This window comes from Paramormyrops kingsleyae, chromosome 3 (assembly GCF_048594095.1).
Source record: "Paramormyrops kingsleyae isolate MSU_618 chromosome 3, PKINGS_0.4, whole genome shotgun sequence".
Classification (NCBI taxonomy): Eukaryota; Metazoa; Chordata; class Actinopteri; order Osteoglossiformes; family Mormyridae; genus Paramormyrops; species Paramormyrops kingsleyae.
The window spans coordinates 26,952,752-26,974,994 of record NC_132799.1 but is presented as its reverse complement, the minus strand read 5'-3'; the positions used below and the strand labels follow the sequence as shown (position 1 = coordinate 26,974,994).

At 47.3% G+C, this 22,243-nt stretch overlaps 1 protein-coding gene across 1 annotated transcript; it reads right to left on the bottom strand.

Moving 5' to 3' along the window:
• Positions 1-86: 86 nt before the first annotated feature.
• dyrk4 (dual-specificity tyrosine-(Y)-phosphorylation regulated kinase 4) lies at positions 87-21,666 on the bottom strand. The gene is made up of 15 exons (XM_072709997.1): positions 21,541-21,666; positions 20,877-20,949; positions 9,886-9,969; positions 8,940-9,083; positions 7,523-7,670; positions 7,103-7,272; positions 6,762-6,892; positions 6,452-6,592; positions 5,242-5,380; positions 5,054-5,135; positions 4,777-4,949; positions 4,638-4,698; positions 3,948-4,077; positions 3,688-3,866; positions 87-2,391 (listed from the first exon to the last, which is right to left on the bottom strand). Exons 1-15 carry the CDS (start codon positions 21,648-21,650, stop codon positions 2,120-2,122), a joined length of 2,037 nt encoding a protein of 678 aa, XP_072566098.1. The 5' UTR covers positions 21,651-21,666; the 3' UTR covers positions 87-2,119.
• Positions 21,667-22,243: the final 577 nt, after the last annotated feature.

Genomic DNA, 22,243 nt, shown 5'->3' with positions numbered 1-22,243 from the left:
CTTGAATGGCTAATATTTTGATTGACAGATCTTTTATTTTTTAGATTTTTCTGTGGTGTTCAGACTGAGAAACATTCACTCAAAGGTAGGACAAAACAGTTTATTGTACAGTATAAATGAAAAGGCATAGAAGGGCCATGTTGTCATCATTTCTCATCATGTAAGACAAGATCTCTTTTGGTGAGGCTGTATTTGCTTTAGATCATCTTTGATTTTATCAAACTAATATTTACAAAATTTCACATTAATTGTAAAGCTCTGTATTTTTTAATGTTTCAATTTCACAGGGTTTTATCTTTCATATTTTCATATTTCCCCACTGTGTGCTCCTACTGCCTGTGATACCAATTCTTTTTGGGAATTACGATGGTAAAACAAGCAAATATGACAGATGTCTGAAATCGAGAAAAGGCTTAAAGATCTAAATTATCCATGCAAGACCTCAAGCAGCATAACTACAATGGACTGGCACTAGACTGTCAGTTCAAACCTGATAGCGCCACCTGCTGTTGTAACTCAACAAACAAATAAGCAAATAAACAATAATGTGCAGAAGTGTTACAGTATGAATCAGAAGCCATTTTAGATAAACGTGCTTCCCAACTAGCAGTAATAACACATCAGTTTTATTTCCAGAATGTTCTGAGCAGCCTAGTTGCCAGCTGGTCAAAGGAACGCCATCACCCTTCAGTTTACAAACTTCAAGGTCGCAGAATATATTGTATAATCTCAAAGTGCAAAGGTTCTAATACTGCAAGGCACCAGCCACTCAAAAGAATTCCTTTTAAAAACACGTGTATTTAAAAACAGAAATGTATTTTAAAAACAAACATTCATTTTACAGCAAAAAAAAACATACTATTAAAAAACATAGACTCATCAAAACATCTCATTGAATTCAACATCATGTATTAACAAGTAAAACCTTGCCTAATCTTCACATGTACTTTATAAGCATAACAGCGTTTGTGTACGTTACACTAAATAAACACCACAAAATAAAGACACGATGGTGGTGTGTCATCAGTGGTGTAAATTTTTGAATTCATATAAATTGTTTTGCTTTGTAAAAAAATGTACATTAAGGACCTTGAACCTATATAATATTATAGCATAAAAATTTATATATATATATATACATATATACACAGAGCATATCTTAAATGTTACCATTGTAACAACATTCACATCAAACTACAAGCCCGGCTTCTATATTGGAAAACAACAAGCATTTTTTGATAGAATGAACAGATTGACTTTCTACTCAGTTGATTATTAAAAGAGAAAAAATGTTCCAAGGGTAATTCGTTATGTCTAGGCTTAATTTGGCACAGGTGAGTATTAAACAGACCTGTTTAAGAACACATGCCCCGATAATGGCATTTAATAACAAAACAAAGCTCATCACTTATGTCTCTGGCAATATGGGCTATCAAAAGGCACAAATTAAAGACTGGTACTGTGGCAGGAAAAAACAGCCCCGCTCTTAGTCAGTTTTAGTCAGAGGAGGTAGGCTATATAAACGCATCATTATTCGAAATATGGCATGTCATTGTAACATATTTCCCAAAGTCGACGTTATAATTCTAATTTGAAATTATAATGTATACATTCCTAACTTTATTAACTACAGATAAATTATGATGTTAGCGATATTAGGCAAGTGAACTGCAAATAATGACCATATTACTATCTAGTACCTGCAGACTTGGAGATGACTATCAATGTAGCATCACCGATATTCCTGTAAAACTGTTTGTATCTTTTAATCCAGATATTGAGGTGAAATGGTATAAATTGTAATGGGTCGATTTTGAGAATTGTGTTTTCCCTTAAGTCCCTTAAATTGGCTTGCAGCATTGTCAATCAGAAGTGAATTTTGTCATTTTCATTCTCTGCCATTAGAGGGCGCTATTCTATAGAGCTACCGTGCACGTGCTGGAGTTAGAAAGGCATATGTATGACTTACACACGCCTCCTTAAGCAAAAATGAACCAATGGCAGCAGATTGGGTTACATATTATTACCCCCTGCCCCAGAAACCTTTTGTTACCTCTCCCCACCGTCCACCAGAAATACAGCAGCCTCTCTGTCCCCAGTCTGTCTCTGTCTCTAATGGTTATAAGATCTGAGGCAGGTGTTGCAATTGCTCCTGGCTTCCGGGCTCCGCGGCCGATTCCTTCTGAGGCTTGATGATAATGTGGATGGGCCTCTCTCCCCCTGTCAGTGTCTTGTCACTTGTTTCCCCGCTTTCACCGGGGCCAAGGTCGCATGTTTTCTCCTCCGCTGACGCCCCGACGGGCCTCAGACGTTCTGTTGCTACAGTCTTGCCTCCTTTCCCAGAATTCCCTTTCCTGTTCTTCTCGAGTCCACTGGCTGTGACCTTCTCAGCTGTGTATGAAAAAGGAGTTTGTGCTGTGAACAAACTTACATTCAAAATCCCAGAGCTGATGCGAATGAAAAATAGGCACAGAAGGAAAACAGGAGAGAATTGGTGGGATGGGATTAGTGGGGGATTGATCCTGTTATTGGCTGCTTTTTTGTATGCAAAGGCTGCTTTGGCTGCTTTGCAGTGTGTTATGGAAGCTGTTTTGGGGGCTTAGTGAGGGATCGATCCTTTCACCTCTCTTGCTGTTGGCTGCTTTGCAGTGTGTTAGGAGGGCTGTTTTGGGGGCTTAGTGAGGGATCGATCCTTTCACCTCTCTTGCTGTTGGCTGCTTTGCAGTGTGTTATGGAAGCTGTTTTGGGGGCTTAGTGAGGGATCGATCCTTTCACCTCTCTTGCTGTTGGCTGCTTTGCAGTGTGTTATGGAAGCTGTTTTGGGGGCTTAGTGAGGGATTGATCCTTTCACCTCTCTTGCTGTTGGCTGCTTTGCAGTGTGTTATGGAAGCTGTTTTGGGGGCTTAGTGAGGGATTGATCCTTTCACCTGTCTTGCTGTTGGCTGCTTTGCAGTGTGTTATGGAAGCTGTTTTGGGGGCTTAGTGAGGGATTGATCCTTTCACCTCTCTTGCTATTGGCTGCTTTGCAGTGTGTTAGGGGAGCTGTTTTGAGGGCTTAGTGAGGGATTGATCCTTTCACCTCTCTTGCTGTTGGCTGCTTTGCAGTGTGTTAGGGGAGCTGTTTTGAGGGCTTAGTGAGGGATTGATCCTTTCACCTCTCTTGCTATTGGCTGCTTTGCAGTGTGTTATGGAAGCTGTTTTGGGGGCTTAGTGAGGGATTGATCCTTTCACCTCTCTTGCTGTTGGCTGCTTTGCAGTGTGTTAGGGGAGCTGTTTTGAGGGCTTAGTGAGGGATTGATCCTTTCACCTTTCTTGCTATTGGCTGCTTTGCAGTGTGTTAGGGGAGCTGTTTTGGGGGCTTAGTGAGGGATGGATCCTTTCACCTCTCTTGCTGTTGGCTGTTTTGCAGTGTGTTATGGAAGCTGTTTTGGGGGCTTAGTGAGGGATTGATCCTTTCACCTGTCTTGCTATTGGCTGCTTTGCAGTGTGTTAGGGGAGCTGTTTTGAGGGCTTAGTGAGGGATGGATCCTTTCACCTGTCTTGCTATTGGCTGCTTTGCAGTGTGTTAGGGGAGCTGTTTTGAGGGCTTAGTGAGGGATTGATCCTTTCACCTCTCTTGCTATTGGCTGCTTTGCAGTGTGTTAGGGGAGCTGTTTTGGGGGCTTAGTGAGGGATGGATCCTTTCACCTCTCTTGCTGTTGGCTGCTTTGCAGTGTGCATGCTCATTGCTGTTGTCTGGACCACTCAGAGACTCCAAGGGATTCCTATAAAAGTGGGTCTTGCTGCGGTTCTTCTGGGTCCGGGCCTCCTGAATCCAATCGTGGCGCATGGCCTCATCCGGTGTCATGCGCTTGGTAGGGTCCCACCTGCTTGGCACAGCGACACAGTGAGGTGACAGTGTCGGACAGCAGTAGCTGACAAAGGAGTTCCATGCTGTCTACACTTACATCAGGCATCGTCTAAGGAAGTCCAGTAACTGAGCATCGTTGGTCTTCAGGACGCCAGCCAGATCTTTGGAGCCAGGTCTTCGTTTCCTCCCTTTGCTGTTGGTGATGTTTCTGGGATTTCCCTTAGAATCTGTGCCAGTCAACCAAATGAATATATTAACCAGTCGCACTTCCCACCCAGGAAGTTACATACACTATATGGATAAAGGTATTGGGACACCAATACTTGCATACCAAGACATATTGTACAATTCTATTCTCACAATTTTGTGGGAACAGTTTGGGGAAGGCCATTTTCTGTTCCAGCATGACTCTGCCACAATGCACAAAGCAAGATCCCTAAAGACATGGTTATGTGAAATTGGTGTGGAAGAACTTGACCTCAAACCCTATCAAAATCCTTTGGGGTGAATTAGAATGGAGATTGTGAGCCAGGCCTTCACGTCCAACATTAGTGCATGACCTCACAAATGCTCTTCTGGATGAATGAGCTACAGACATAGTCTTCTCAGAGAGAAAGCCTTCCCAGAAGAGTGGCAGCTGTTATGGCTGCAATGGTGGGAGCAGCTCCATAATGATGCCTATGGATTTAGATTGGGGTGTCATAAAAGTTCCTGTAGGAGTAATGGCCTGGTGTCCCAAAACTTTTATCCATATAATGTAACAAAGTCTGAAGTCTGAAGCACTTACCAAAAAATAACTTCCTTCTGGGTGCTGTCTGGAGGAAATCGCTGGGCGGGATTCCCATCACCTGAAACACAGGGTCAGCCACTGTCACACAGTCGCCCGCACCAGCTGCATCCCATGAGCACCTTTGACCTGAGGGTACCTCCATGATGCAGGCCAGCTGCTCCACCTCGCTCTCCCCGGGGAAGAGCGGCGACCCGGTGTAGAGCTCCACCAGGATGCAGCCCAGGCTCCACATGTCGATGGGCAGGCCGTAGGCGTGGCCCAGGATCACCTCCGGGGAGCGGTAGAAGCGGCTCTGGATGTAAGTGTACACTGAGTGGGGGCGGGGGGGGGGGGGGGGAACAAGTGGCAGACAGTGTAAGAGGGAAGAGTTTAGTGACAAACTAAACCATGCGGAGAGGAAGGCGGCCACTCACTCCTCTGATGCTCATAGCAGCTGGAACCAAAGTCGACCACTTTGATGTCCCTGTGTCCTTTCGGTGACAAGAGGATGTTCTCCTGTATCGACAAAGCATGACTGATGAAAACATGGACGTCCTTCACAATACCTCTAGGCACTCCTGATGCCCAAAAGCTTGTTTGAAGATGAACATGGCCTCCTCACCGGCTTCAGGTCGCAGTGGATGATCTTCTCCCTGTGCAGCATCTGCAGGCACTTGAGCAGGGAGTGAGCGAAGCGCCGCACCAGCATCAGGCTGAAGCCTTGGAAGTCGTGCTTCTTGATCAGCTCATACAGGTTTGATCTGTGGATAAGAGGGTTGAGACCCGATTCCCTAATACTCCACACCAGTGTTTTTTAACCCAGTCCTTGGGGACCTCCAGACAGTCCATGTTTTTGCTCCCTCTCAGCTCACAGGGAGAAAAAATGTGACCATTCTGGCAGCAGGGAGGGAGCAAAAACATGGACTGTCTGGAGGTCCTTGAGTACTGCACACAATCCCCAGGTTCTTTGAAGGGGGATGCTGCCCACATCCCCCTCATCATCTAATTAATCATCATTTCATTTTATCATTGCATGGCATTTAGGTGTCAGCTTTACCTTACATGAGTGAATCCAAATCCAAAGTATATTGCACGAAAGGTAAAAATGTAAAAATAATTTCATGCTTACAATGGAAAGCTTGTTTTACTGACATCGTAATTGCGGAGTCGTTCCTGGTACATGGTACTGGAGAGCGTGATAGACAAACCCCCGGCTATGCTAACTAGAGCCGCGACACCAGGTACTGATAAGGCTCTAATCAGGGCATTAGGCAACTTGTAAAGGTCACCTTGCTGTGTAAACCACTCCCCCCCCCCCAAAAATAACCAAGGCATTCTCACCCATTTTTCAGTTACTAACTACTAGCTGTGCACCACGCTATGGTTAGCTAGACATTATGTAACCATCCCTAATGAACTAAGCAGGCAAAGTGTCCTAGATTCTACTTTTTAAAATGTCTTGTTTTGTAAAATGCATTCCTCTCCACTACTTTTTTCCCCCACAGAACATCCATAAAACATCAAAGATGTTGCTTAGCTGTATGTTGAGAAGGAACTTTGCAAAAATATGCAGGGTTTAGACAGAACTTTTATCACGATGCCTTTGACATCACTATCGGTGCTGCACTGTAGCTTTGGAGAAAACACAGCTGTTTAAAATCCAACATGAAAGCCTTGCCACCAAGTCTCACAGCTCATCTCAAAAAATGACACAGATAGAAGCTAGCTGCGTACCGTTTTAGATCAGAACAAAGAAAACAGAATCTAATCTCATCTTTTCATGGTTCGTTCCGCTGTAGCCGTCAGTCATACTGTGGATGTCCTGCTCTTACCCCAAGAGCTCAAAGGAAATACAGAGATGGTTCCGGAAGTAGAAATACTCCTTCATGTGGATGACATTGTGGCTGTTGTCCTTGTCTTTCCTCCGCACTACATCCAGGATCTTCAGTTCAACAAGAGCCTGGTGGTGGAACCTAGAAAGGATCATTCTACACATGTAACCCTAACATCCATCCAGAGATCTCAGTACCACCTAATGATATCTATCATCTCAAACCAGGGCTCTGATTCATGGAAACAGCTAACAAGCTGCTATTTCGCCGAAGGAGAAGCTAATTTCTCAGAACATAAAACCACAGCTACCTCCTTTTGTTGCGAATCATTTTGATGGCCACCAGCTCGTTGGTCTTATGGTCCAGACATTTCAGAACTTGTCCGAAGGACCCCTTTCCGATCACGTCGAGGACCTCGAAGCGGTACCCGATTTGGTCGTGCTGGACCTGGACAATCACATGACAAGGCCAGCCTGAGTATTTGCTATGAGAGTTTACAAGTAGTCTTTAAACACATAGAGTACCTCAAGGTTGTCAAAGATCTCAGCTTCTCTTATGAATTTGTGGCCTTTCCAGTGGTCTACATTATCCCTCACAGACAATTTCCAGTGGTCTACATTGCTCATAACAGGACTACCTCAGACTTGAAACACTTGCCTTGATGTAGCTTCCATTCTCGTCATCATAACCATAGTTTGGAGATATGCTGTGATTGGCCTCAATCTTCTCTGTCTCCAGGCCAAGGAACCAAATTTCAGAGTAGTCCAGGATCTCCTCTTGCTCAAACTCTGTCAGCCGGTCTCGGAAGTGTTTCAGTGCTTCTGTATAGGTTGGGTTGTGGGGGGGGGATGACCACATATGTGAGATAGGATGTCAGTAATTATAAATCAGGGCTCCCCAGTTCCAGTCTGTTTGCAGATCTCCCTGCTCAAACTTCCTTAGTGAAATACCAGGTTTAGTAGGTATCTCTGAGCAGACAAACTGTGTTGGATTCTGGTCAGAAATTGGGGACCCCTGTCATGAATCATGTAGTTGAACTGTTCAACCCAGCAGACATAGACGACTACTCACCTGTGGGAGACATTGGCAGCCTGAGGCCCTCAAAGTATCTCTCCTTCTCTGGCTTCTTGCCAACACTCTTGGGGCTTAAAGGTTCACTGAGGTTCTCCACTGAGGAGCTGAACCTGGCAGGAAGACGCAGCACTTTCTGTCTCTCCTCCTGTTAACCAGAAGGGTTAAACAGTCCAGCAGTCCTGTCACTTCCATAACCCAGTTCTCACTTCTTATTTTTAAAACTGTACTGTGTTGTGGCTGAGCCGCAGATCATGGCAACCAGGAATCCCAGCATTCATTTTAGTGAGAATTTTTATCCATCCAGCCATCCATCCACTTATCCTGGTCAGGGTTAAGGAGTTGAACTCTCATTACGCTACTATTCATTCACTACTGTTCATCACAAAATTATTATTCTGTTTAAATTTACGGCAAACTGCATGTTGTATAAATATTACACGTCACACCTAATTCTTTGTCTTCCAACTGTGTGTGTCACGTGACTGTTTTGGCCCAATCATGATTGAGCCCAATCATGATTGATTGCAGTGCATCCGGGCACATTCTAGTCAGCAGTGTGGGAACATTTCAGTTATCCAGTACACTATACTATTACTTTTTTTGTTTACGTAGTTATTTTATGTGAAGTTAAGGTAATCGAAAATGTTGTTTAGTGTTCTTCTGTGAGATGGTGATTAATAAAAGGCAGATTTTCACCCCTTTTTTCTTATCTATTCCCCACCCTCCCCCAAAAAAACACCCCTAATAGCTGGGTTCCGCTCTTTGTCATAGCAGTAACGTGGAAACGTTCTTGCTGGACGAGATTTTGCCTGACAAGCGAGTTTCAAATCAACATTGTAATTGAGCTGAAAGCTGACTGGAGCTTGACAGTAACAGCTTAAATGCATCCTGAAATGTGAGGTTCTTGCTGAGGTGCTGCTGATAGGGCTGCTGTATGTCTCCCTCTCAGGTGGAGTGACGCGTGGTCAAAGATACGATCCAAAAAGGTACAGCTAAATGTCTAATGATTCAATACATTTCGATTCAGCCGTGATTCGATATGATCTCATTCAAATATGACTCTACTCAGCTCTGACTGGATACAATTTAGATCAAATTAACATGTATTAAAGTGTTCTACTAGTTTTCAAAATAAGTCACTTCAAAAGCCATGTGAGACACTAGAGAACTAAAGATCTTACCATTTAAAATATTATGGTAAAATACAGTAATAGTACCTTGACGGGCATATCGACTTGTCAGGGCTTTAACAGTTTTTGGCCAATTCCCTTTTAAATTTGAGCCAGTTTGGGAGTTTCGAATTGATGCAGATGTATCGTAGACACTTGGAGCGGAAGTCAGATTCGAATCGGTCTCTCGTTACACCCCTAATTATTGATGCGATGATAATGACAGGCGGCACCGTGGAGCCCACCTGCCGTGTCTGGTGGCCGCTCTTGTTCGCGATGTGAGGCAGGATGTTGTCACACTGGTGCTGGGTCTTGGCATGGCTCAGCGCCACCTGCTTGACGGGCACCTCCAGCTGGGGCAGGGTGCCCACTCCGGTGCCTTGCTTCTTCTCCCAGGGACGACGAAGAGGAAGAAGGTGGGGAGACGGTAACGGTGCAGGAAGCCATCAGGAGAGAAGATCTGGGGGGATGCTGTGACCCCCCCCCCCCATGTGTGGGGTGGAATTACCCAGCAGGAAGAGGAGGAGCACAGGAACAAAGGGCTGGGGGCCGGGGGGCTGACAGGGGCTGTCAGTGCTGCCCTGCAGGGGGCTGAACGTGAGAAGCCCTCCTACTCCCCCCTGGGTCTCACTGCATCCTGCAGCCCCTAGCTTCACCCCCACTGGCCTGTGGCTCTACGCCACTGCGCACTGAGCTTGGCGACCCGCCAAGGGTTTGCCCTGAATCGCCAGTGACTGCAGCGCACTCATGTGTGCAGTGTTGGAATTGCTTGCTATAATTGGCTTTAGTTCCATGCACTCCTGAAAGCGTAAAGAGGGCTGGAGGATCTACACAGGGTCAGCAGCTGATATATGTTATACATGATACATGTTGGGGTTATGACACTGTGCGTGTCATTGGAAGGTTGTTGGTTCAAATCCTAGGGTGACGTCAGTATCGCGCCCCTGAGCTCCTTGGACTGGCTGACTCTGCGTATCACTTTGGGTAAAAGTGTCTGGTAAATACTGCACATACTTTTCAGTCCCACATGACTGTGGCCTCTATGGTTTAGTAGGTGAGGACACATTAAACCTGCCTTTGTTAAATGATTAGTATGCACCAAATATGGAGATGGGCGATCAGTATGGGTCAGGGATAGCAATCGAGTCTCTGGATGGATCATCTGAGCAGGCTGTGAGACCCAGGGATTACCTGATGGGAGATCCGGGTGGATCCCTGGTGGACGGCGTCACCCTGGATCCTGTGATTCTCGGGGAAGGCATCAGGTCTTGCAGACTATGGGGAGAAATGATCAGGGCTTCATTTATCTGATAAGACAAATCTACTCCCACCCATCCCATAATCTCCACCTATGAATCCAGGACAACGGGAGGAGTTCAGCCTTCCTCTGGCTCCAATTTTGACAGCCTCTCCAGATTATATAAATGGATGAAGCTGGTAGCTTTAATTAAACTGCAATATTTTTAGCTACTTAAACCCTTCAAAGCACAAACACTCCTTGTAATCGAGGTTCTTTCAGTCCTGCACAGCGGGAACAAATGACTGCATACAGGGACGGAGGTGGGTTGTGGGGGCCAGAGGAAGCCTGATAGCCACCTCAGACTAGCCATTCATGGATGTGTATGGGGTGGGGCCTCAATGGCACTGACCCCAGCTGAAAGCTGATTGGCTCCCATAGTGCCCCATCCCCTGTCACTCACAAATTCAAAACATTTCATTGGCTAATGATACGGTTGACCCCTCCATATGAACCTTGACCCCTCTTAGGCCCCACACTTTAACAAATCCTAGAACCGCCCCCGAGAGCAGCAGTATATGACCCAGCGAGCTAAACCCCCAGGCCCGTGCTATCGACCCAAGATGGCAGCCCCCAGAGGCAGCGGTGACATGCGAGTGTGCGCAGGTCATGAAATAGCTGGTCCTTCACGAGCCCATGTTCCAAGCTCATGGCTAAGAGGTGAATGTATGAGCACTCAGAAAGGGCAAGGTGGCCCAATGCATGTGGATTGTGTGTGAATAACCCTGCCCCCCCATACCTAGTTTTACATGAGTATGCTGATGGATGAGAGAGCGGTTTAACAATGACATGCATTGTTGTTAAAATGCTAAGCTCGAGCTCAGGGAAATCATTTGAATAAATAATCCTGTTATTTCCAGTCATGCATGAGCTGTGTTATTCGTGTCTTCGGTTAAAGAAACTATGGAATAGAATTATAATATACTGTACATCAGATGACTGTAAAAGCTCTTTTACTTGTTTTACTGTCCATTTGGATGGTCTAATCTGTGGGGACTCCTCTGTTTACCAAGCATGCTTGACATTGCTTGAAAGTGCACTGTCAGTATTGTTACATTGTTATATTGAGTTGAAGTGCTTGGATATTTATTTATGAATCGATAAACGTTTAGATTGCATGAAAAATTAACTGTAAAGCTTTATGTTTTTGAGCAAAGCTCCCAACAGAAGAGAATTACTTTAAAAAAAAAAAAAGTGCACAGCGTTAATGCAGATCTCTGCAGTCTGGTGGAGCAGATGTTCCAGAAGAGGATGATGACAAGAGTGCAGCCTGAGCCCCACAGGCTCACACGCTTGGGGGGGGGGGGGCATCTATATAGGTCAGACAGTCTGAGGGTCAGTGGAGGCTGAATATGATCTGGTCCTGAGCTTTGAAATGACACAGAGACTCTGCTCTATGTGGCCCATCGAGGACACAGACATGTGCTCATAGCTGCCAATCAGACACCGAATTTCAGGAAATTAATAAAAGTAATATGTCATGTGGCTTCAACAGAGGCAAAATGTGATAACATGCTGTATCCATCCATCCATCTTCTGTGACTGCTTGTGCTATTCAGGGTTGCAGGGGGATCTGGATCCTATCCCAGAAGCTACGGATGTAAGGCAGAGAACAACCCATGATGGGGCGCCAGCCCAGTGCAGGGCGCACACACACACACACCATTCAGTCACACCTATGGACATATGTTAATTTGATCACATATTATTGCTGATTTCTCAGAGCCATGGATGTACTTTAGGGTCATGGGCAGAGGTAGTGGGGAAGGGTGATGCCCACATTATGACAGGGCACTCAGGGTCACAGGCAGAGGAAGTGAGGAAGGGCGATGCCCACGCTATGACAGGGCACTCAGGGTCACACCAGAGGAAATGAAGGCGAGTACATGCAAACACACAGCCCCTCCTCAGAGAAATGTGCCACAATCGAGCCCCAGACCCAAAATGGCAAAGCCATGAAATGCCCCTCCAGGGTCCCTCAGTGCCCCCCACCAAATGTCGATCCTCCTGTTGCCCAACAAGTAGAGTGTTGTGCTACTGCTACAAAGGTTGTGGGTTCTAGTACCTGGGAGTGTACATAAATTATAACCTTTCTTTTGCCAGTAAGTTGCTTCAAATTAAAGAAAAAACCCACAAATGTCACCTGTGGAATTGACTGTTATGCATCTCTTCCAGCTTAATGACCAACTCAAAGCGATAACATACTGGGATGGTACACTCTTACTCTTCAGGATTACTCCGAGAATGAATGAAATATATAGGCAACCTTAAATGCTGGTCAACAACATTTTCCCATTGCCAACTGACAAACGTTTCATTTACATCGGGTTTAAATTATTAGTTTATAAGCATACAGCGATTATGTATGCTTTGCCAGTGCGCTTCAAACGCAAAGTTTAAAAACAATGTATTTCAAACAGTACAGACAATGTTGTGAAATTACTGTATTTTCATAAAAAGGCAAGGCATGACTAAATATTAGTAAAAAAAAAAACAGTTTAAAACCAAAACCATAAGAATCCACACCGATAACTCGTCGTAACCAATCCACATTACAGCATCAGCAGGATTCACCAGCATTCGGCTTTTTACGCATCGCGCTCTCACCTTCTCATTAATGTCAGGAAGCATTCCGTCACATCAGCGGGGACCTCTGTGCCATTGCACTGTGACAGAACATTAACAGGCACGGAGCCACACGATGCCGGTGACCACACAGCGCACACGCATCCCGGGCGTCCGCGGATAGGGGACACGCAGCCAGTCTGCGCAGGTGAGAATCCGCAGCCACAGGTACAGAAAAGTGGTCGTCAGCAGGAGATCAAATGGAGAGAGGGGATAAGCTGACTCCCCCCTCCCCCCAAGGCGGTCAGGCTAGCAAAGCCGGCAGCTGGTTCTCCCGAGTAAGGTCTATTCTCGTCTCCTCACCCGTCACCTGGATGCTGATGTACGGCCGCCTACGCACACATATGTGATGTTACTGTAAAAACAGGTCAGCGCTCCCTCGTGCACGCAGTTCTTGCAAAGAAAAAAAAAACAAGAATCGACAAAAATCCTCCCTGCTGACCACTTCAGCCAGCACAAGTATTGGGGAATCATCAAAAATATTCTGTGAAAAATAGCTACTACCGCATAAATTCACTGGATAAAAATATGACCATAAAGCCAGGCGTAGGCTATGTAGGGACATTAAAAAGGACTGGTAAGTCTGTGTAGATACTCGAGACAGCCAGCCAGTTCCATTCCATATACAGGACTTCTTTATCATGCCCTTAAAAGGCTTTAAAGGCACCCGTAATTGTATAAATCACACTTGTACAAATGCCCAGCTTGCGTATTCGCACGCTTCACAGTTAGAACTGCACGCATGGGGGCAGCACTGTAACCCACACCCCCTATTATTTTCCCACGGAGACCCACATCAAGAGTCCAAATCACTCACTCAGAAAAGACAGATATGATTAGAGGAGGCGTTATGCAACAGGAGCGCGCTTTGCTGGGTACGATCAATCCTCCGCTGAACGCGACGCCAGCAGACGGGCTCGCTCAGAAACTCCGACAGGGGGGGTCTCTCAGAGGAACAGGGAACATGGAACAGTATCTGCCCGGCTGAGACACCACCTTCCAGGTAACCTTTCATTCCTCTACATGCCAACAGTTACGTAGATTCTTGTAAATATGCAAGTCTTCTGTATGCAATTAGATCGCGAGTGACCGATGTCTCTCAGTCGTTTAACGCAGTCAGATTCCAGTAAAGTAGCCCTTACTGCATATAATCAACAGGCAACACGTACAGTAGCCAGTGACAGACACCCTCCCTCATTTATTTTTTTCTACACTCTCTTTTTTGCACAGTCGCAGGAACAAGCCCGATGCTGGTTTTACTGCAAGTTCTTTCAGCCAGGCACGTGGCCAGGTCATAAAATTAAGGGTTTGAATCCCCCACCGCCATTTCTGCAATATCAGAACAATTGCTATAGCTGCTGGACACCCCCGTGAAATTTATTTCTGCCTGTGGGCCTGGTACCAGCATGACTGTGCATGCGACAAATAAAGCCTGGAATGTCGAATCTTGCCGTTGCAGCTCCGATCCACGGAATGGTTAAGGGCTGAGATCCCGTATATGACCCTCACCCACTGACAGCCCTACAGCTCCTGAAACTGGACGATTAACCGGGAGCTCAGACAGCAGTTTGTGGTGGATCGAGGCTCACTGCTTAGCCGACGCCCACCTAGAGCATGCAGCCCCCCTGGTCTGGCCCCCGGCGTGGCTTCCCCTGACTCATTCGCACCCTCCACACTCACTGCAGAATCCCCCTCGGCCTCCTCCACAGATACACACACGCATCACTATCACTATGAATCAAGCCAATCCTAATTGATTCTGTGAAAAATTAACATAATCTGTGACGTATTATAAAGAGAACAGACAAAAATATATACACTACTGGCACTACGTCTTGTTTACGTTCCTGTCAAGTCAGATGCTGATTGGGTAAAGGGTTCAGAAACACAGAAAAATAAAGATGAAACTCATTATCATCATCACCACTATTAGTAGTAGTAGTATTATTAGTAGTAAAGCTGTAGGAAGTAGTACAGAGAATTAGCTTTATCTGCCACTGTGATACTGCGGAGGAAAATTTCAGATGCGCGAATGATCACCTCCAAACCGAAAGGCCTCATCTCCTCCCTGACCTCGGCAGCGGTGAGGACACACACACACACACACACACACACACACACACACACGCACACGCACACGCGCACACACACACACGCGCGTTTACAAGGGCGCCCCCTGTCTGCTCACGGGTGACAGTGCTTCAGCTGGCGCGGCCCGAAACACAGAAAGCCTGGCACTGCACATTTTCAGGGGCTGCAGAAGTATGGGGGATCGAGAGGCAGCGAGCGAGCGAGAGAGCGATCGATCAGGGGAGGGATGACGAGCCAGCCCTCCCCCCCCATTACCTCAGGCTGCACCCTCCGGCTCCCGCGCATCACCGTCCCGCAGCAGTCCTGCAGGAAGCTAAATCCGCAGCAGGCGTGGTGCCCCCACATGGTTGGGCTCCCCCATGCTGCCACGCCTGGGGTCTGTGGGTGCTGTGGTTCTCCTGGAGGAGGCGCCGCGCCGTCTGTCACCCAAGCGGGCCGCCCCTCTCGCTCTGCCCATGCAGACGCCCGTCACGGCATCGACGCACTCAGTCAGCTCCTCTGCTCCTTGCCGTCCTGAGAGGAGGAGGAAGGAGGCGAAGGCTCTTCCCTGCTCATCTCTCGGAACCGGCGTTTTCCTTCGGGGTCCGGAGGGGGAACGGGGCGGGGCGTGGCCAGACGGGGCTGACGTGGGCAGGGACCCCGCCGGGGGCCCCGGAGGATGCTGGGGGAGGATGTTCCGGGAGCCGCGGGCCGTCGGCAGGTGCCTCTTCCTCCCAGGTGTAACGCCTCCTGGGACAGCAGTCAACTGACTGGCAGGACTGGGGGGGGGGAGGGGTGGCAGGGGAATTCAGACTGAAGCAGGGCGTCCCAGACTGCATCGCTGGTGTAGTGCCTCCTCCCACAATCATCACCCCCCCAGCATGGCCACATCACCAAATGCCTGCGATGCACCGCGCGCCTTTTTAAGAGAACTGGGGGGGGGGGGGGGGAAGAAAGGCTTTTCTGAGTAAAATCTGGAGAGAGGGCAAGAGAGCTCCATGCCCCCCCCCCCCCCCCCCAAATCTAAATTGGCTCCTGACCTTTTTAACAGCGTCACTCCCAGAAACAGCGCAAGCAGGAAGATGGGTGATGAGATGGGGGGACGCCTTTGATCCGGACACCAGCCTGACAAGTCAGAGGTTTGTGGGTCACCCCGGTTGGACCCTTGAGCAAGGCCTTATACACCAATGAGATAGAAGCATCTGCCACATATAGCAGCCAGCCAGTATGTCAGTGGATTAGGGTCACACACAGGTCAGAGCCCGCCCCCACGGTTCACATCACCATGAGAGATGTACCCCATCCCATACCGGTACTGAACTGTTAGCAGACGGGCTACTGATCAGCGAGGTCGGTCGTTAGAGGTTCACTGTCCCTCGACGTTCCCGCCAAGGGGAGAAAGCGGGCCGCTCGCACTGTCAGATGCAGAGGCTATATATAACACAAAGCAGCACTGAATGTTTGATACTGTCATTCCGTCTTTGCGTTGCTTAAAAACACACTCCGATCCTCCGTGGGTATGAGGCATCTTCACAATCGCTTTATCTCGTATTCCACCCCCCACCCCCCCATATACGAATAAGAATCATGTTATTAATAATTTCAGGACTGCTGGTTTGGTGGGGGGGGGGGGGGGGGGGGGGGTAGTAGGTCTGTAATCCAAGAGTGATGGTCTGTCTTGGGGGTTTGTGTGTGCAACCAGCAGGTTAAGACACTACGACAATGATCGGAAAGTCGCTAGTTCAAATCCTGTGGTGTCACTGTTGGGTCCTGTGAGCCAGACCATAAAGCCCCAAATGGTCCAGGGACCGGCTGACCCTATATGGCACTTTGGATAAATACACCTGCCAAAAGTGACGTAAATCACGAGGACACATCAAACCTCTTTCCCCACTTCCCAAATGCATACAGTCACACACGTGCAGTAAACAGAGATATGGGGTCTACACATGGAGCAGGGGGGGGGGGGGGGTCACCAATACACCCCCAACAGCTCGCTGCTAGTGTTGTGTAAGATCCTCGGATGGAACAAAAACATTACAGCAGGGATATTTCTATGCAATGCTAAACACTGTACATCGTGAAGCAGGAAAGCTTTAAATAAACATGTAAACATCTCCCCGGATGCGAGGCACCGGCAGGCAGGATAGGGTGACCAGATAATCCATGTCAGGGAGGACACTCTGAGCTAGGACAAGAATTGTAAATTACCATTTCAATTAAACAGACCTGGATTTGACTTGAGCACTGAGTTCTTGCTGTGTGCTGATTGGTCAGTCTCCTATAATCATGCATGTGTCACTAATGCTAATATGAAACAGCTGGATGAGTCTTTCAGTCACGGAAACAAACCAGTCAAAGCACAAGAAGAGCTGAACTATTTAGCTGAACACAGGAGCCTTTTAATTTGAAAGTAGTTTGTAAAACCCGAAGTAGCTCCCTGACATGGATTATCTGGTCACCCTAAGGCAGGATGTCCGCCAGGTACGCCTGCAGCTGGGACCACACCTCCTCTACCTGCTCCTGTCTCCTTAGCAACCACACGCATAACCCTGTACCCTCCTCCTGTCCCTGTGTCATGACACTCCGCATGTTACCTCAAACGAGTATCTCAATCTGCCTGGATCGTCCCCAAGTATGAGACACCCACATAGGTAAGTATAGTTTCAGTAGCTCCAGCAGCTGAATAAATGGAGAATTGGGTTCACAACACAAAGGTTGTGGGTTTGAATCCCATCATCACACATAAAATGTTAATCCTTTCCTCCACTATAAATAGCTTTGGATAAAAGTGTTAGATTAAGGTTTTCCTTCACGTGGACAAGAAGAACAACATTTAATAAGATGATTCTCAAATTTAACAAAGATATTAAAGAGCAGAACATGAATAAATGTTGTGGGCTGGTCTCCTCGATGTCCTCATCATCTCGCTGGTCTTCACGGACTCCCATGTTCCGTCTCTCTCCCGGACAGAGGCAGTAGAGAGCCACACGTCACGCATGTAAGAGGAGAGCAGTCACAAGCTCCACGCTACTGTGTAAACAAAAGAGGGTCACGTAACAAGAGCGACCCGCCCTGGACGGCTGCCAGGGGGCTCAGACTCTGAGGCAGGCCAACACAGACTAGGTCCCGGCAGGTAAAAATTAAAAATTGACTCATTAGTCAGAATGATTTATTTCGATACCAGATAAATAAATAAAAATATTCAAGTCATTATCTTTAATGGTTTTTGAGATTAAGCTATTGGGGTCCCCCCTGACCCCATGAGTCAGCACCTCACTTTTACTTCCATGGCACATTGTGGGATTTTGGTATGAATTTATTTTAGTACTTGGTTTAATAAATGTTTTGGTAGGCTTCTAGGTAAAAATTGAGGGCAAAATTGAAATTGAAAATTTTATCTGATATTTAAATGGATAACTTCAGTACAGTTTTGGAGACAAATAATGACAATTATACTGTAGATTGGTAAAACTGAGCGGGGGGGCTGAGGGGGTGCACTCAGTTCGTTGGCATCCTGCCAAGGGAATGTGCAGCTTATAAGCTTTCCAGACAAACAAAGACTCATTGCATCATAATGTGTGAAAATGAATTAAGAAAAGAAAAGATCTTCTGATGCCAGCAGGTAAGATCAGGCCTGGCTCACGATTCTGGCCCGGCTGCCGGTCCCAGCACGTCCCCCACGCGCTCTCACTGGGGGGACTGGGATCTGTTTACATGTGATGTGTTGTTTGTTCCTCTGACTCAGCGTCACTAAGCCAGGGGGAATGATTTGATATTTTGAAACCTCTGCTCATTAACGCCACCCCCCCCCCCCCCCAAGGGATATGGTTTGCCCAGAATATCGGCTACCACCTCCCCCTCAGCCCAATTAGGACTCGTTGCATTTGGGGCTGGGGGGGGCTGAGCTGGAGCCTGGTGCCCTGGCATTACCAGGGAACTCCCCGCAAGCCACAGTAACCATGGCAACTGGAGGAGCTGAATGATGGTGCAGTGGGGGGCGGGGTTAACCCAGAGGACAGCCACGTAACCGTACTCCCTGGGGGTGTGTGACTGGGGCCCTGCCAGGAGACCGGCCTCCTTTGTCACTACGAGCTGGAGTGAAAAGACACCGATATGATGACACCTCAAAGCGGCCGGCCCCAGTTAAATGGTCCACTACCAGCCAGTGTCTGGTGTCAGACCACGACGGAGCGCTCCGCAGGGAAGTCCGGCAGGCGGGGTCTCCGTCAGGGCAAGGAGGGCCAGTCACCCAGGCCCAGGACTGGGGAGAGGGGGGGTGGAGTGTGTGGCTCTGTGGATTAATATCAAAAGGTCTGGTTCAAATTCTGGGGTCGGCAAAGTACTCACGTCGTGGCTGGGGGCCTTAACCAAGGAGATTAACCCCCCCAGTGTCTCTCCCCAGAAAAGAGCACATTTCAGTCCCATAGGGAGAGGAGGAAATTAAAGGCGAGAGCAGTAATCAAGAGTGCGAGAATCGCGTAACTCAGTCCAACACAAACAGTGAATCGTAGACACTTAAGACATGTTTGCAGTCAGCGTAGATTCAGGGTGCAATTTCCCAGGGGTGCCAGCCAAACATGGGGTCCCCAACATAATCACCACCCTGCCGTACCTGAACACAGCGGTAAAAAAGCACGACGTCTGAGCCAGTTCCCACCTGGCTCCTGAGGAACGGTGACACAAAGGGGATGGCCCCGCCCCCGCAGAGAGGCCTCGAGCGTTCCCATGGTTACGGCACTGACAGACATTAACAGGCCTTTTAAAGATGCCGGTTTTACGGCGAGTACTTCAGCTCGGGCCCTGTGCCAACACTTAAGGGTGCCGCGGAGAGGGAGGACAAGGCTCTCTGCACCGTACGGAGCCCCGCCCACAGAGGCGTGGCACTAGGACCTGGAGAACACAACAAAAACACCACAAATTACGGGAGGCCGTCGGGGCCATGTATTTGGCATATTTAATATAAGTGTATAAATGATCAGCTTGTGTCGACGCTCGCTGGCACCGTTTCGGTTACTAACATCACTTTTACTCTCGGTGGGAATGTGGGAACGCAGGCAGAAGAACCCAGTGCACTGGCCTCCGACAACAAAAAGCGATAGTACAACTGCATACAGCGCAGTCTGCATTCCCGCCTATTCCCCGTTTCTTTACTTACAGCGCAGATAGCCTGTGTTTCTCCGTGTATTTTAGGGATTAAGCCGTCAGGCCGCAGCAGTCATTTCAGATTGCAGCGTGAAGTATTAAAACTTAATCAGCCGCGCATGGGAAACCCGACCCGGCCCAGTGCTGGAGGTGACACACGGGGCACAATAATACCCCGAGCGGTGACCGACAGCTTGACACCATCTTCCGGTAAGAACCCATCGACTCATCCAGGCAGCAACCGTGAACGTTCACTTATGACCGTGTATGTCTCAATCAGCAGGACAAGAAAAACATAATGAACAGTTCATATAAAAAGCAACTTGGCCTGCTCTGATTTACCCAAAGAAGTGTGCTTTTTGGTATAAGACAGGCTTGGTTTATGTGCACTACACTAAATGTTCTGGCAGTGATACAATAATTGTGAAGACAGGAAGAACATGAAAATAAATTAACTGTTAAATTTAATGGTGACGTTGTGATTGGCGTATTTACTATGAAACACGTGCGCAAACAACCGGGCCGGTCAGGCGGGCTGATTGACAGCCCTGTTAACCATACAGAGCAAACCAGCAGGCGGCATAGCACCGGCGGGCCCGCCCTCCCATCCAGCGGACCACGGATGCCAAGAAGCAAAAGTGCATCTGAATAAATCAGCCTACCGCACATTGAAAAGGTCCTGCGGGTTTGTTTAGGGACAAAGGAATCAGCGCGCAGCACACCGACCGCTTCTGACAGCTCTACGGGACATTCAGCCAAGAGGGGAGTCGGCGTCTCGGAAAAACACCTCCCTGCTTCTCTTTGATAATATTCTGCATCCATACCGTGGACATAGTTAATACCAGCTGAAAACTGCATAATACATCTGCGACATCGTCTGCTGTACAAATCTGGCAGCAGTGAGAGCCTCACAATAACTTAATCATTTTACTAAAGGAGTTCACCTCAGTTGCCCTGAAGTTGGAAGGAAACTCCTTGAAAGTCAGCTCTGATAAATCATCCAGCAGAAAATCACTGCTTCCTTTCCTTAATTCACGCGTCTCACCTTCTTCAGGAGTGGGAGGGTCTGGCTGTTGTCTTTCGTCGGATTTTCTGACTGGCTCTTCAATATTTTCCTGCTGAAAAGTTGCGCGAAAATTAAATCCTGTTTGGGTGAATTCTCAGACTGAACACCTTCCTAACAGATTTCCCCACTTCGAGTAATTATAATTTATTAAATCACTAAAGGACGCGGCTATTATATATCCTCATAGCATAATACAGAAATAAGACAAGCATTCAAAAGAGAAGCCTAAATGACCATAGATGAGAACTACCCCATGAATTTTATGTACGTTTGACAGTATACACTAGTGGCCAAAATTGTGGAAACACATTTTTTAGAGAGTGCAGATTCCACTAACTCGTCACTTAATCGTCCGATGTATATTTCTAACATGCTTTGATTGTTTATAAACATTACTGCTATTCATGTAGCAATTTTTAAAGTGTAATGGAAAAAACGTTTCCACAATTTTGGCCACTAGTGTATACTTTGTAACAGAGAATTAAACGTATACATTGACAAAACCTCTGCCCTAGATTATTTCAAATTACGTCAAAACTTTGCGAAGAACGTCTGTTATGGCAGTTCAACCCCATAGGTAAAGAAAGTACAATACAAAAACAATAGCGCTTGGAAACACGATGGATAAAGTTGTACTGCTTACGTTTTCTTAGTGCATCGGTCGGCGGCGATCATGCTTGCTGTTGCTTCTGGCTGAAGGTCCCAGAACGGAACGTCCACGTGCGGAGTGACCGGGGCGCTCGCGTGCGGCATCCCCAGTAACCATGAGAACCGGATGGGAGTCGGGCGGCGCCGGACACTGTCGGCGAGGTGCCGTCGGTCTCGTTTTCTCTGGCCGCGCAAAGTGTCGCGTTTGTGGTTTAAGATTTCATCCACTGGCGAAGCGGAACAGCTTACATCAGTGCCGACTGCAGAGTTTCATATAGCATCCACTAACATACACCGGTTTCTTAGGCACGGAGACCCTCTCTGATCGAGTAGCTTTCATGCACTAATTTCATCGGGTAAAAACTAAAACCGAGTTATAAGTTCCCCTTACCCCTCTCCACGTTTAGTAACAGATAAATTCCTCACATCAAGCGTGTCGTAGTGTCATACTAGATAACTACTGTAAGACTTCTCCTCCCCACATTAACGATAGTACAATATCAAGCATCAGATAGGTTTCAGTGATTCGCACCAAACACCTGTCGAGCGGGAAACCGAGCTGTGTTGTGTTAGTGCACGATTTAAATACCTGCAACCGATACAACATGCATATTTAATAGGGGTCTTCCATTAAGATTGTGAAATCAAATGCTGCAGTCTATTTATTGCGCCGAAAGCGGCATTATCTCCAACACCAC

Excerpts from the sequence above, each read along its gene's own strand:
- dyrk4 (XM_072709997.1), bottom strand. The coding sequence starts at position 21,650 with ATGCCGCACGCGAGCGCCCCGGTCACTCCGCACGTGGACGTTCCGTTC. Across the intron at positions 9,084-9,885 it reads CCACCCGGATCTCCCATCAG|AAGAAGCAAGGCACCGGAGT; the intron begins GTAATCCCTGGG and ends CGTCCCTGGGAG. Across the intron at positions 4,699-4,776 it reads AGCTGGCCTGCATCATGGAG|GTGATGGGAATCCCGCCCAG; the intron begins GTACCCTCAGGT and ends CCTGTGTTTCAG.